This window comes from Balaenoptera physalus (genome assembly GCF_965194825.1).
Source record: "Balaenoptera physalus genome assembly, chromosome: 10".
In the NCBI taxonomy this organism is placed as follows: Eukaryota; Metazoa; Chordata; class Mammalia; order Artiodactyla; family Balaenopteridae; genus Balaenoptera; species Balaenoptera physalus.
Window position 1 is genome coordinate 70,869,021 of NC_138889.1, and position 15,484 is coordinate 70,884,504.

Consider the following 15,484-nt stretch of genomic DNA (forward strand, 5'->3'; position numbering starts at 1 on the left):
ATTGAGTGCTCACTGTGTGCTAGAAAGTGTTCTAAGCACTAAGGGTGCAAGCAGTAAACCAAAGTCCCTGCTCTTCTGATGCTTATAGTCTAATGGAGAGGACAGCCAGTAAATTAAGTAGATTATTGCAGGCCAAATGCTGATAAGGGCGATGGGAAAAAATTAAGCAAGTCTGGGGTGGTTAGGAAGAGTTGGTGGGGAGGTCATATTATGTGGCTCTTCAGGGAAGCTTCACTGATGAAGTGAAGCTTCATCTGAGCAGAAGTATGAAAGAAAAAGGGGAGAAGTGGTTGAATTTTGGATGTTTTTTTAATCTTGAGCTGATAAGATTTGCTGATGGATTGGATGCAGGTTGTGAAGGAAAGAAAGGAGTCAAGGGTGACTTCTAGGTTTGGGGCCTGAGCAGCAAGCAGGATTGAAGTACTACTTACTGACCTGGGCATGACCAAGAGGCTTGGCTTGGGGAGAACCAGGGATTGGTTATGGACGTTTCATGTTTCTGTTGTATATTCAAGGGGAGATGTCAGGGTGATGGTTATACAGGTTTGGAATTTGGGGAGAGATCTGGGCTGGAGATGTAAATATGGGAGTTGTCATAGCGTAGATAGTATTTGAAGCAATGAAACTAGACGGATCTCCTAGGGAGTGAGTATAGACAGAGAGGAGGGCCGAGGACAGCTAGAGGTGAGGAGATGAGAGGAACCAGATGAAGAGACCAAAGAGGAGTGGCCACTGAAGTAGGAGAACCATGAAGCTGAGAGACAAGGAGGAGGGAGAGATCAACTCTATTAGATGTGCTGATGGGCCGAGTAGGGAGGGAATGGAGAACTTGCTGTTGGATTTAGCAATGAGGAGGTCACTAGTGAACCCAGCAGGGGCTGTTGTAGTGGGTTGATGGGGACAAAAGCCTGATTTGAGTTGAGTTATAGCGAGGAAGAGGAAAGCAATTGGAAACAAAGAATTGGGGCAGTAACTGGAAGGGAATGGAGTTCAAAAAAGGTGTGTTTTTCTCGCCCCCAAGATGAGAGTTGTTGCAGTGTGTTCTTATCCTAATGGGAGTGATGCTTTAGAGTGGGGGAAGTGGATGATGCGGGATTGGGGCGGATGGTCTGGACTAGTAAGAGAGGGTGGGGTCAGCATGCTTTGGGGCTGGGGTCCTAGCCTGCAGCATCTAAGTAGCTGGTAGAAGTGGTCACTGGCCTCTTTTCTCAGTGAAGTAGAAGCAGACTTATCAGCTAAGCATGATGACTGGGGAGATGTTGGAGGTTTGAGGAGGAAAGAGCAAGTATGGTCGCAGAGTGGGAGAATAGATGGAGCAGAAGAGTCAAGGATCGTTGCTTGCTTTTCTCCCACCAGTTCAGGTGCCCAGGTGAGCATGAGTTAGGAGGCCCATCGATCCTAAAGAGAATATGGTAGGAAAATAGGACATGAATGGCACAAAGGAAAACCAAGAAATGCCCATATAAACATAGGTACACCATCCATAATAATTTTAAATTACAAGTAAAAACAGTGAGGTTTCGTTTCTTTCCTTCAGATTGACAAGATCTCTTATTGGGGATGTAAATTATTGGTGCTTTTCTGGAGCACAGTGTTTCAGCATTTACCAAAACATACCATGTGTGTCCCCTTTAGACCGGTCAGTCCGACTCTTAGAGATAATAGCTCAAATGTGCAGAGCTACGCACACAAAGATGTTCACTCCAGCAATGGTCGTGAGAGTGAAAACGCAGCACACGCCTAACCAGGAGGGCTCAGGTCTCTAATCTGTGGGCACACTAGTGACAGTGAAAACAAGGGCTCACCCTTGCCTCTCACTTTGCAGATGAGGAAACTCGGGCCCAGAGAGCGGGAGTGACAGCCCCAGTCACGGCGCTTGGAGCTGGACCCCGACAGCGGGCAGTGCACGGCCACCTTCAACTGGGTTTGCACTTGGAGTCCCTTGCAAGGTACTTGCCAGCCTCTCCTTTGCGCTGACTTACTTTACGCTTCTAAGATATGAATTCTGAAAATGTTTTGCAAGTGTTTGCAGTGTCTTCACTTCATTATGCAAGGTTTTCCTTGCAGTGGAATCCTGAGTACAAAAGGACAGTTTGGGAGGACAGGACAGACTTTGCCTGGGCCAGTGATGGAGAGGGACCATTTTTTCCTGACTCCCAAGTGGGACTTATAGGCTGAGAAAGGATATTTTCTGCTTTCCTACAACTTTGATAAACATTTGTAATAAAAATACAAAGATAGGGCTTCCCTGGTGGCACAGTGGTTAAGAATCCGCCTGCCAATGCAGGAGACATGGGTTCGAGCCCTGGTCTGGGAAGATCCCACATGCCGCGGAGCAACTAAGCCCGTGCACCACAATTACTGAGCCCATGCGCCACAACTACTGAAGCCCGCACGCCTAGAGCCTGTGCTCCGCAACAAGAGAAGCCACTGCGTTCAGAAGCCCACACACCACAATGAAGAGTAGCCCCCGCTCGCCGCAACTAGAAAAAGCCTGCGCACAGCAACGAAGACCCAACACAGCCAAAAATAAATAAAATAATAAATTTTTAAAAATACAAGGATAACAAGTAGATCATATTTATTTCATTGATTAGATTTGATTAGAAGAAGATTAATTTAGGACTGTCAGAACATCTGGGACACTTGGTCCCCTCAGTGGGAGGAGCACAGGGCTGTAACTTCTAGAGCTTTGGGTTCTGGTTTAGTTCTTCCATACCCTGGCACGGGGATCTAGGAGAAGCCACCCAGTTTCTCTGAGCTTTGTGTCTACAAGAAAAACGAGTGGGTGAGCCTAAATTACCTATAGTAACGCCTAGAGTAAATACGATGCTCCTTCCGGTTCTACCTGGTCCCTGTTCCGGTTGGCTGGGTGACAGAGATGTTGGTGCTGTAATCAAGTCCCTTTCCTTCCACAGAGCTACCCTGGTCGTCCTCCACCTTAGAAGAGCACGTAGAAATAAACGTGCCTCTGTGCCTCCTTGTACCTATTCCAGACTCCAATGGCCGAACAGAGAATGGACATTTCTTCAACTATCAGCGACTTCATGTCCCCAGGCGCCACCGACCTCCTCTCCAGCCCCCTGGGCACCGGTGGCATGGATTGCAACCGGAAACGCAAGGGCAGCTCCACGGACTACCAGTAAGGCCTTTGGGCTCGTCTTTCTCTGGCTAAACTTGGTGTCGGCTCACAGGCATGAACATCTAGGGCCTCTACTGTCCCTCCTGGAAGAAGGGATCCTCTCTGTGAAAAGGGGTGGGAATGAAAGATCCAAATCCAGGTGGCCACACAGTAGTTGATTTTGCCCTTTATCTTCCCCCTGGATTGCAAGCAGGAGGGAGCTTCCAGTACTGCTGAGGTGTTTACTCCCTGCTCCTGTCCCCAGATTGTTCCACATCGAGGGAACAAGAATAGCCTTAAAGCCAGGTTCCACATTTTACCCCTTTCTTCATTTTCCTTTGCTCTTTTGAGCAAGATGGCTCAGTCCCTGGATGTAACCTCAGTGGTTTCAAAAAGAGCTTTGCCTGAAGGCCTCTCTCAAGGAGGACATCAATGGCTTACTTAACGTTTGTGGAGTGAATAGAGGTCATCTCTGGAAACAGTATAGGAACAGTGATATTGTCCTTAAACGTTATTTAAATTAGTGTGTTCCTCTTATATTAAATAGTACTTTTCTTTTTAGACTTGATGGCTTTTCTTTTGAGTAAGTAAATTTTCACACTTATAGTCAACCCTTCTGTAGCTGTACGAACATCTAGGGAATAAGTCAGCATAGAACATCCAAAGGCACGTTTCGTTTTGTAGAGGCAACTGTGTGGAGTCTTGCCCAAATGTCCATTTGAGAGGTTTTCTTCTGTTTAATGAGGGAAAATCTCCAAGGAGGTATCCCCCCTACAGCAGATGTCCTTTCTGCTGAAGTTCACAGGTCGAATTTGGGGAGCACAGTGGCTGGAGGTCAGATGCCCACTAGGAGATGCTATGAGTAATATGTAAGTGATCCCAGATGATGAAGAGAGTGGACGCCCAGGGGATGGAGAGTGGGTGTGAGGACTGAGAGGGTGTTCTTCCATGGCAGTAACTCCCCAGCAGGGAAACTAGATGTTTTCTGTGGAGCCTTTGTCTTGGGCCAGTGCTGATGGAGGCCTTGACATGTTCTAAGACCTCTGCTATCTAGATCTGTGGTTTCCAACCTTGTCTCCATCCAGAACTTCCAGGTTTCCCACATGGACTCCAGTTTGCAGGTCTTCTGTAATTCATGGAGACCCTATTAATTAAGCAACCATAATCCTTTTCTTATCATTTTAATGTACTAAACTCATACCTGAAGGGCAGAGCTTCTTTTCACCTGAGATGATCATCTGCCTCAGTGAGCAGATACAAGTCTAGACAAAAGGGAAGAGAGAGTTGTCATTTTCCCCTGTGGCCTGTAGGTTTTCTTCTGAACTTCAGGACTAGCTAGAGAAAGTCTCTGCCTGTGAGGAAATCCAGGGCTCTTGGTTGGGAACCACCGTTCTAGAATGCCCGTGACGTGCCTCAGTGCTCCTGAGAAAGTTGTTTTTGCCCTTGAGATGACATTGTTTGGAGGGCCATAATCCCTCTTTTCTTGCGGGAGAAAGGAGGAGGCCCAGATGGTGGTCAGTGCCCTCCTGAGCGATTTAGGGGTTGGAGAAGGGTGTGAGCTGACCCAGGGGATTTAGAACTCCTTCCTCTAAGATTTCAATCTGTTTTCTACTGAACCGCAAGGTGATGTGAAAACTGGATTCTGGAGTCCATGCAAGGAAGGCAGATCCCTGCTGTGGCCCCAGGAATCTCTATGGCCCCCCAACCCCATGCCTCCCTCTGTCCCAGTTTCTCAGGGCTCGGGGTTTCCCGCTGAGCTGAGAACCAGCGCATTGGGTAGCAGTGCCTTTGAAGAGCTGGCTTGGGGCTCTGCTCAGTACTTCTTCATGGGTACTTTGATTTCCTCTCCTCACCTCACCCACCATCACCAAATATATAGTATATTTGATGCTTGATGTGTTTTGCAAATGAATGAACCCCATTTATCCAGAATGATGGGGGGTGGGGAATGAGGTGTTACAGTTACTCGGGTACTCTGTTTACCTAAGAGTTTCCGTAAATGCTATATGTCTTCCCAATTTTCTCAAACAATCAATATGGTAAAAATATGTTAACACGCAAACTCTATTGAGACGGTATATATAACTTTTGTTTGGTCTGGGTTTTATAGTAGGTTCAAGTTGGTTTTGTTTGTTTTACTTTTATACATCAAGAGTCAATACTATGACTATTTGAGCTTTCTAATTGTTTGGTTTCTGGATAAATGAGGCCTTCTGTATTATGGTAAGAAGCTATTTTGTAGGTCTTAACGGTCACATTCTCTTTTGTTTTCTCAGAGAAAGCATGGACACAGACAAAGATGACCCTCATGGAAGGTACCATGAATCTAGTCATTTGGACTTCAGCATCCTTAGAGCCATTTTCTTTGCATAATTAAACATTCCTGATTCCTGCACTTGGTGCAGGTTCCATCCATGTCCTTGATTTAGGGATAAGCAAGGAGGCCTTGAGCCTATGGGCTTGAACTTGTCTCCCTCCCCCCCACCCACGGTGTGGCCAACAACCAAAGCTCTTGTGTGTCGTGTAGAGATGACAGGGATAAGGCAGGGAAGAAAACAGATGTGTAACTCTGCTGTCAATCTCCAGGGCATTGTGTTTCTTCTTTTTTTTTTTCCAGGTTAGAATACACAGAGCACCAAGGAAGGATCAAAAATGCAAGGTGAGCTTGGACCCTCATTCTGTCTATAAACTGTCCTGGTTTGGTTGCTTGGTGTGTAGCCAAGGAGGCTCTGCATATCTGGTCCTTGTCTGTCAGACGGTCTTCGACACTGTCACATCCTTAGGGAAGGAGGAAGGGGATGGGGAGCCCGGGCTTGTTGTGGCCTTCTGCCCCTCCCTCCATCCCTCCAGGCTGAGCTGCCTTCACTCTTTGCTGTCTAAGCACAATTAACCTGAAGGGGACTTTGGAGGGAGCAGAAGATAAATCAAGGCTAAAGGTTTTCTCCGTCTTCAGCAGGTTACTCCTTCCTGACTCAGGGCCCTTCGGGGAGACCTGGCTCAGTGACTCAGTTCCCCGGGCTGTCCCAAGCCTCTGAAAGCGCCCTTATTGCTCTGCAAGGTGCAGTTGAAGGCCAGACCTGGGGGTGCCCTGCTCTCTCAAGGAGATTCTCTAACTCCGTCCTTCCTGCTTCCAACCATGCCTGCGACTCCTTTCCATGCGGATCTTGAGCTCTCCTGCCAGTAGCCCCAGGGCCATTTGAGTCTGTATTGTGACACAGAACCAGGGGCTGCAGAATTTGACCCGACACTTCTGGCTTTTCCCTCATGGACCAGCTTTGGCGAGAGATCCCACGGTTCTGTTGCTATGGCAGTGGCAGCAAACTACGTTTCCACTGTTGACACACCTCTTTAAGGGGACAGTCACAAATGACAGGTGCAGACCAGTCAGGGAGGGAGTGTGTGCCCATGGAAGTGTCACGCTGACTCGGCAGGCAGCAACTCCAGGGAGGAAGGCATGTGACATTCCTCAGTGGAAACTCTTGGGGACAGATGTAGCAAGTGCTGCGTCTAGGTGGGGTCACGGCCGCTCCACGGACGCAGCGTTAGTTACCTGGTGTTTCAATCAGTCGGCCTCCGACAGGCCACACAGCAGGCTCCCCACAAACCTCAGAGACAGCTCAGCGCGGCGCCCCCACAGATGTCTGTTCTGGATGCTTTGCCCTTTGAATCCTCCACCTCCCTTCTTTCCTTCACCCCCGTCTTAAAATCCAACTTTATCGGGGCTGAGAGGAAAAGAAATGAGAAATTAACAGCTCAGTTTACTCTAAAAAGACAGTTTTTGTAATATTTCTCAATTCTAAGGATGAGGTGAGCATAAAAAAACCTAATACTGACCTGGCAGTGAGCCCACTTTTTTTGGTGACTTTAGTAGGAAAGCCTAGTTTGAAACATTCTGCAGATTCTAAATTTGCCTTGACAGATGAATATTGAAAACAGCTATAATTTATTTTCTTCGTTTCCTTGATGCTCTGTTACATTTTACAGAAATCATTTTTCATATTGTTGTTCAGGGAAGCTCACAGCCAGATTGAAAAGAGGCGTCGGGATAAAATGAACAGTTTTATTGATGAACTGGCTTCTTTGGTACCAACGTGCAACGCGATGTCCAGGAAATTAGATAAACTTACTGTGCTGAGGATGGCTGTTCAGCACATGAAAACATTACGAGGTGAGATCCCGGCTTTATTGTCCTTTATGCCCTTGCTCACAAATGTTACCACCCTTACCTAGAATGTTCCCGAGTCCGCTTAGGGACAGGTGTTTATCACTTGCAAATGTGTAGCCTTGAGTAATATGCCTGTCATTTTCAGCGGTAGACCTGATGCCAAATGAAACGATTATTGAGCTTCTGTGTGTATCAAGATGCAGTTTTGCTGTCCTACATCTCCAGAGGGTGGAGGCTATGTCCTGTGCATGTGTATGTGCACATACATATCCGAGAGGACACTGCTGAAGTCCCAGCTTGTGCATACGTGGTGCCTGGACCCCACCCATACCATGATATACATCAGAAATGTAGGTGCCCTTAGTGACACAGGAAAGTCAGTTTCAGTTTTGAAGAGGAAAATTCATCATGGTTCCTTTTGAAGAGTGAGTCACTGGTTGGTGGGACTTGCTGCGTTTTATTGTCAGGAATGAACACTGATGATATTTTCATCTTCCTGGAATTTTCCCAAACCAGATCAACTCTTTCTGAGGGAAGCAGTGTTTTCCTTCTTTTCTGAGTGCGGGGAGGGTGAGAAAACAGAGGCAGAAACGTGGAAGTGACTTATCCACACCGCAGGAGAAATCTGAACTGTATCAGGCATTTTAGTGACTGCGGTTCCTGGAATTTTCCACAGCTAGTCTTGGACTATTTGAGGAAACTGGAAAGTGGGCGCTCACTCAGATCTCTGACCTGTGTGGTAAAAGAATTACGTCTTTTATATTTCTACAAAGCCACCGGAAATAAGGAGTAGCTGGTTTTGTCTGACTTTTGATCATTATTCAAAAATATAAATGTTGTATCCTTTGCCCGGAGAGTGGCATTTTAAAATTCATATTAGTGAAGATAGAGATTAAATCATTATAACTAATTTCTGTTACGTTGGAAGGAAAAGAGTGGCAGAGCTCAAGTTACCCTAAAAAGCAGGGACGCAGGTCAGTAATATGTGCCTTGTTGGTTGATATGAAAGTCAGGACACGTTCTGTTTCCCTCCTTCCCGGTGGTACTTGGAATTGTTATGGACCGTTTCATTTTACTTCTTCACTCTTTTACTAACCATTCTGCAGATTCCAAGTCATTTCCTGCTGGCATTTTTCTCTAAGTTATTCTCCTGAAAGATGCCAGATTGACAGCCTTTTAAACATAAGTCTTGTGCCTTTCAGTCCTGGGAGCTCGAGTTGCACTTACTGAAGAAATGCATTTCTCCAGGTTGCCAAGCTCATTTAATTCAACCCTGATGAAGAGGAGCTCTCAGTAAATGCCTTCTACAGGGTGTTTACTCCGGGCCTGGCAGTCTGGATGATTTCCCAAGAACATTTAGAGTGGAGATTTGAGCAACTGCTAGACAACCCATTTAATATAGATCTTGGGAGGAGGGAACCTCCCAGGAGTCTCTACCAGTTTGCTTCTAGAGCTGCCTTCTCTCTTAGAAGCAGTTTTTTAACTTGTGTCAGCTCCTGATTTTCACTATAGTGACAAAAGCAAGCTTGCTAAGTCTCCTGTGGGCAACAGTGTTTGCTTTTCGGTGGAATTCTCTTTGGCATTAGAGGCTCCTGTCCAAAGTCAGATCTAGCCCTGTCTCCGTTAAGGAAAAAGAAGACAAAATTTAGATCCCAAGTGGGTAAGGAGTAGGCCGCATCTGGAAGGTTTGAGGCAGTCGAATGGAATGAGACATCTGAAAATACAGTGTTCCAACGCTTTCTCTTTTTTCCCCTGTAAGGTGCCACCAATCCATACACAGAAGCAAACTACAAACCGACTTTTCTATCAGATGATGAATTGAAACACCTTATTCTCAGGGTATGTTGCAATTATGGGATTGTTTTACACAACATTTATTTTTACAAATTTCAGGGTTAAGTACCAGCGTGTGGGAATTTGATGTCTCAGCACTGAACTTGCTTAGGCTCACTTCCTCTTTTGGGGTCTCCACCTTGTTCTTACTGTTTGAACAGGCTTCACATCTCTTCCCTGAGACCCTCCTCTTCTACCCTTGCTCAAGCAAAAATTGAAGGTCTACGCTACTGGGACTTGAAATCAGGAGAGCAGGATTTTGTTAAAATAGGTGGTAATGAAGAATCCCCTTCCTGAATAGGAAGGTTTTAGAAAGGGACTGAAAGTGAGAGCAACTGAGAATTTCTCTCATCACTTAACCACTAGCACAAAAACAGCCACCTAAATCTTTATACCAAAATTCCATCAAAACAACCGGCTTCCGAAGACACCATGGCCCGAGGAGGAAAATAAGTGGAGGAGGCGATGCTTTCCCCTGCTTGACTGCAGTGCTCACTTTCTCCTGCCAGACTCTGCAGAGAGGCAGCTGAGGTGGCACTGCGGGAACCTGGCTTCTGTGCGGAATCAGCTCTGCTCTGGGTAGAGCGAGATTCACTTGGAAATTGAAGGGAGAGACACCGAATTCAGAAACATGTCCTCTTGCAAACTGTGAAAAGAGAAACAGAGAAGCCTAACTTAAGGCAAAGATGCCTGCCCCATCTCGCCACAGCCAGGGCTGACCTCGCTTCTCTGAGCAGAAGTTTGCAAAGGCCGGGCACAGAGGCTAGTCCAACTGGATGTGTGCATCTTCGCTACCCATTTTCAGCTCACGCTGGCTTCAGGCCCTCTGTAAGCCTGGCCTGCCTGCTCATTCCAATAGACTCTGTCCATCCCCTCGTGGCATGCTGTATTAACTGCAAGGAACAGAAGATGTGATGAATAAACAAGGCTTTGTTTCTCCAGCATAGCCAGTCCTGGGGTAGGCTGTGAGGGGCTCGTATTAGAGGTTCAGTGAGGTCAGCAGGAACCAGGCTCTTTCTGTCCTCTCACACAGCCCTGCTGAGCTAGCATGCAGCTTGTTGCCTTATTGGCGTGAGACGGCCTGTGCCAGCTCTCAGTAGCTGATCAGCCAGAAAAAGGGCAAGGGAGGCTCCAGGCCAGCTGTCTTTTGTACCAAGAAAGGATGCACCTTCCTGGAAGCACAATAGTGGACTTCAGCTTATCCAGAAGATTTCACCTGGTCCCCCATAGCTGCAAGGCATGTTGCAGAACAAGTATCGTAGACGCAGGCACGAGGGAAGGGGGTCGGGAGCAGCGGTTGCCACACATACTTTCCAGAACCACATCCGTCTGCTAGATTTCCCTCCAGGAGTGGCTGCCACAACCCAGTATGGAACTCCAGCTGTGGCCTGGTTGGCCTGGGGTTGGATCGCCTGGTAGCCTCCCTGGCAGTAGAAGCCATCTTATTAGTGCCACATCTGCGGTAGCTGTAATAGTGGCCCTCCCCGGCTCTCTTGTACGTGAATTATTGTTAGGCCAGGTTTTTTCCATCGTTTGTAGGTGCAGTTTTTTTGAACTTCTCTTTTATCTGTCCAATAAATATCTATTTATTGGATAGTCCCATGTTCCAGCTTATCATTAGCGATCCTTCAGAGCTTCATGTGACTTGTAGCTTGGATAGGTATGTCTTCTGTCTTCCATTTTCATTCATTAACTAATTCAGCAAACATTTTAGTACTTACTGGTTATGCATGGCCCTGTCCTACAAACATCCAATCACTGATAAACACTGTAGGGCGGGACCAAGGCTTCTCAGGAAGTTGGCGATGGTCATTTGGTTACCTCTCAAGGCACGCTCGGAAGACCCAACTCTGCCCTCACCTCTCCATCCTTTTCATAAAGATGTCCTTGTTCTCAGGGAGGACTTGCTGGAGTTAAGATGTAAACTATATCTGCAGCATCTCCAGAGAGACCACGGGGGCCGGCTTCACGGGCATGCAACCTACGCAGTCACACAGGGCCTGGAACTTGGTTTAATGCTCTGCTGTCGCCATCTTGAAAACTGTATTTGAGAACAAGGGTCCCTGCATTTTCATTTTGTACTGGGCCCTACAGATTATATAGCTGGTCCTAATTGCCATACTGATAATTCGGTACTTTTTAAATTTTTATTTTATTTTATTTTATTGTAGTTTTTTGACTGTGTTGGGTCTTCGTTGTTGGGCGTGGGCTTTCTCTAGTTGCGGCGAGCGGGGGCTACTCTTTGTTGCGGTGCGCGGGCTTCTCATTGTGGTGACTTCTCTTGTTGTGGAACGTGGGCTCTAGGTACGGGGGCTTCAGCAGTTGTGGCACACGGGCTCAGCAGCTGTGGCTCACGAGCTCTAGAGCTCAGGCTCGGTAGTTGTGGCGCACGGACCTAGTTGCTCTGCGGCATGTGGGATCTTCCCAGACCAGGGCTCGAACCCGTGTCTCCTGCATTGGCAGATTCTCGACCACTGCACCATGAGGGAAGTCCAAATTTAGTGTTTTTAAAGAAAAAAAAAATATGTGTGTATATGTATAAAACCAACTCTTTTTGTGATGACGAGTGCTTAATAATTGTCTTGTTGGTGCTTTTCTGAATGATTTCCTATTAGATGCCCACACTTATCAGGGTCTGGAATAAGGGTTTTAATGCTATCCAAGCTAAGTACTTTATCTTGGGCTTGCCTTTTCTGCTCTTCTCTCTCAGACAACGTTAGTAGTGATTTGTCTTCCCTGATGGAACTTTTCTCACATCTCTGGCTCATCTCAGTGGCTGTGAAGTACTGTCTGATTCCTTGCTGCTTCCAGGTGCCCAGTTCTTGGGAATTTGCTTTAACAGATGGCAGGGTCCACTCGGATGATGTTTGAACAGTTTGGCAGCAGGAACTGGACTTCCACTTTTCCTTACCAGTGCAAATCTGACTAATAGCATTCTTTACTAAGTGCTTTCAAAATATCTTTAATAACCGGCGTGTCAAGGAGCAGTGAACCTGATCAGTTTATAGTGTCTGAATCCTGTATGTCCCGAGTTTTGAAAACGGGGCGGCTGCTTGGGCTCCGTGTCATTCATTAACTTAACACCGTCCTCCCTGAGGGCGAGCCTGCCCTGGTCTTCCTGGGCCCCGTGGCGCTCGTGTTCTCACCCCTCTGCTCTCTGGCTGTCCCCTCAGCCCCGGCTCCTTCACATGCTGGTGTTTATCTGCCCGAGTAAAGCGGTGTCGGAATGTTTTGTGCCTCCCCTGCGCTGACCGTATTCACCAGCCTCTGGAACCTCCCCTCCCTCCCCTGCATGTGTTGAAATCCACTGCACTCGTGTCACCAGTTTGGGCCTGACTCTGCCCAGCATTTCTTCCAGGATATCACGGACACCTTCTTCCCAGGCACCTTTTGTGCCACATCACTTCATTAATGAAAAGCCTCAAAATACTCACTTCTCTCATTAGATGTAAGATTGTCTGCAAGGCAAGTGAGGAGGTTATTAATACCCTCTTTTTTTTTTGACAGAATGAGGCTCCCACAGATGGTGCTTGGGAAGTCGCTTCCCCCTCACTGTCACCCCTCGCCCCTGGGCCAGCTCAGAGACCTAACTTAGGAAAGGATCATCCCCAGCTGCCTTCTGGCAGGACAGCCTGCCAAGCCGTCTCACAGCAATAGTGAATCTGTTCCCCTTTTACGCACTTCTTTTATCCCAGCACGAGTGCATGTACCATTCTGTTACCTTCTGGCACATGAATTCATTTCCTAGTTCTTTGAATTAAACTGCATCCCGAAGGCCCTTTTGTGGAAAAGGGAGTAGGTTCTCTAGATTCTTCCAAAGGACAGACTGCGGCCCAGCAAATAACACAAGATAAGGACGCACCGTGACTTAGACAGTGGTAGCTGAATATAGGGCAAGTGCACGGTAGAGAGCGGAGCGCCCTCCCTGGGGCCCCAACGGGAGTTGGGTGGTTGCCCGCCTGCAAAGTTGTGGGTAGGATTCAGTCACACATGCACGAAACATCCTAAGCTCTCAGGTACCGTAGCTTTGGTGTTTACCTGCTTCAGTCTATCCAACAAATACTGTCCTGTCTCCACACCGATCTTTACTGGCCCTTTGGATTTTTACCTGTATTTAAAGTGAAGAAGAGGTGAAAAGAAAGTCAGGGGAAATTTTTGCTCTTCTTTTCTTGTATCATTTAGGATACAAACAGCCCAGCCCTGGGTCAAGGGACAATACTTGAGAGCAGTACTTCTCGAGCCTGTGTACGTTAGAATCACTTTGGGGTGGGGGTAAGGGTGGGATGGGGTAGGGGTAAGGGTGGGATGGGGAAGGGGTAATAATCATACTGGTGATCTAGCCCCATTCCAGACCATCAGCATAAAAAAACCAAAAGCAAACCCCACTTCAAATGTTGAGAACCACTGTTCCCGAGAGCCCCCTGGAAATGGAGGTGTTCGAGTTGAGGACAGATGGAGGCTGCGATCTTGGACCAGGGGGTTTCTGATCCTAAAGTTTCCTTCCACTCTCAGATTCTATGATATTACAGCATCGTTATACTTAGAGCAATGAAATGGATTTCTCTGGACCTTCATGCAATCAAAGGAAAATTCTTTAGCTGAGTTCTGCTTTGAAACAGAACTTACTCTAATGAGACTTTCCCCTGTAATCATTAGATAATACATGTGTATATATCTGCCTTGGAGAGAATCTTACTATTCTCGGAAGGCATTTGTTCTGAACATCCTGTTCTCAGGATACCTGTGAAACTGTCAATGACTGCAGTCCTGTGCTTTGGATGCTTAGAAAAACAATCCTTATTTGCTATCAGAGTGACTATAAATCATGTTTCCTGAAGTGTGATAAATTGATTATCCATTTCTCCTGATTAGGCAGCAGATGGATTTTTGTTTGTCGTAGGATGTGACCGAGGGAAGATCCTCTTTGTGTCAGAGTCTGTCTTCAAGATCCTCAACTACAGCCAGGTACTGCTCCTGCTGGCGGCGGGCAGCCTCACGGCAGCCAGAAAGGTCACCCCACTTCTCAGAATGATTATGGTGGACAAGTGACATGTGAAACGCTTATATATTCCCCCACCCCATCCTTCTTCCAGAAAATTCTTTACACAGAAATGAATATAAACTTAGAAGACTTCCTTTAATGTGCTTCCCCCACTGGGAAGTTCGACCTTATCAGCACTGTAACTTTCTCACTGCTGCAAGATAAATAGCCCACAGTGTAGGGGTAGGGGGGCAAGGGGCTGTCTGACAAGGAAGATAGGTAGGCAGACAATACAATACCAGGGAATAAGAAAAATGGGAATCCACCCATACTGTGTTTACAAGGATATGTCACTTATTAGCTCTATTGAACCTCAGCGTCCTCTAAAAAATGATTGTAATAATCCATACAGTCTATGACCGTTTGTAGGATCATATAAGATAACCATTTATAAACGCTTGTAGAACAGAGCTTTTCACCTATTTTGTCCCTAGAGTTTTTACTCGTTTTTTTCATTCATTCACTCATTCACATGCTGGTATTTGCATGGAAACTTAGTAAAGCAGAATCAAAATAACATTTATATAAATTAGAATGAATGTAAATTTAATGTTTCCAAGGTATTTTGCTCTTTTTAGTCTTAGAGCAAAGCTATGGAAGAAGTTATTTTTATCTCTGCTAACAATTAGGCTAGTGAGGCGAATAGTATGACACAACTTGTTTAAGAACAGAGGTTTAATGGAGCTAGAGCCAGAGCCCACGCCCTACATTCCTCCCTCTGAGGTCTTAGAAGGGAATCTGTGGGCCTCAGAAATAAATGAAAAGGAATACATACTGAAAGACTTTTGCCTTAGAGGAGCGTGAACTATTTATGTATGTGGTTGAGCCCTTTTTCCTCCGTGTCTTATCAAAACCACACTCCCGGTGCCTCATTCATTGTGTCTATATCTAGGCAAAGTGACTGGACCTGTGTACATGTTAACACATGAAATATTTGAAATTCTTATGCTTAAAAATGCAGAGTAAAGGCCAAGCCCTTGTTGGTTAATTTATGTTCCACATGCCGTTGACTTGTCCTTTTTGATGATACATTCCCACAGAATGATCTGATTGGTCAGAGTTTATTTGACTACCTGCATCCTAAAGATATCGCCAAAGTCAAGGAGCAGCTCTCCTCCTCTGACACTGCACCCCGGGAGCGGCTCATAGATGCAAAAAGTGAGTTTGGGATCTGCCGCTGCTTCCTCAGCTGCCTGCCCAGACGGCTGAGCGCCGGGCTGAACAGTGTGTGCGGACCTCAGCCTCTGGGTTCCTACCTCTCTGCCCTTTATCTGGGTCCCAGGTGCTGTCTTTGGCTAAGTGGGATTGTTTATGTTACTTTGTG

General features: G+C 46.5%; 1 protein-coding gene across 8 annotated transcripts in view; it reads left to right on the plus strand.

The window, feature by feature from the left end:
• The window catches only part of BMAL1 (basic helix-loop-helix ARNT like 1), a 103,782-nt gene that overhangs the window by 68,940 nt on the left and 19,358 nt on the right, over positions 1–15,484 (plus strand). For 5 of the 8 annotated variants that reach the window (XM_082476005.1, XM_082476002.1, XM_082476007.1 and 2 more), the window contains 8 exons: positions 1,826–1,949; positions 2,919–3,142; positions 5,398–5,436; positions 5,739–5,780; positions 7,132–7,289; positions 9,046–9,125; positions 13,992–14,084; positions 15,201–15,318. In XM_082476005.1, coding sequence (XP_082332131.1) covers positions 3,003–3,142; positions 5,398–5,436; positions 5,739–5,780; positions 7,132–7,289; positions 9,046–9,125; positions 13,992–14,084; positions 15,201–15,318 — 670 coding nt within the window. In that variant the 5' untranslated portion in view covers positions 1,826–1,949; positions 2,919–3,002. Of the gene's footprint in view, positions 1–1,825; positions 1,950–2,918; positions 3,143–3,886; positions 3,991–5,397; positions 5,437–5,738; positions 5,781–7,131; positions 7,290–9,045; positions 9,126–13,991; positions 14,085–15,200; positions 15,319–15,484 lie in introns of those variants that run through there. The other 3 variants (XM_082476003.1, XM_082476008.1, XM_082476009.1) reach the window with 3 other exon arrangements.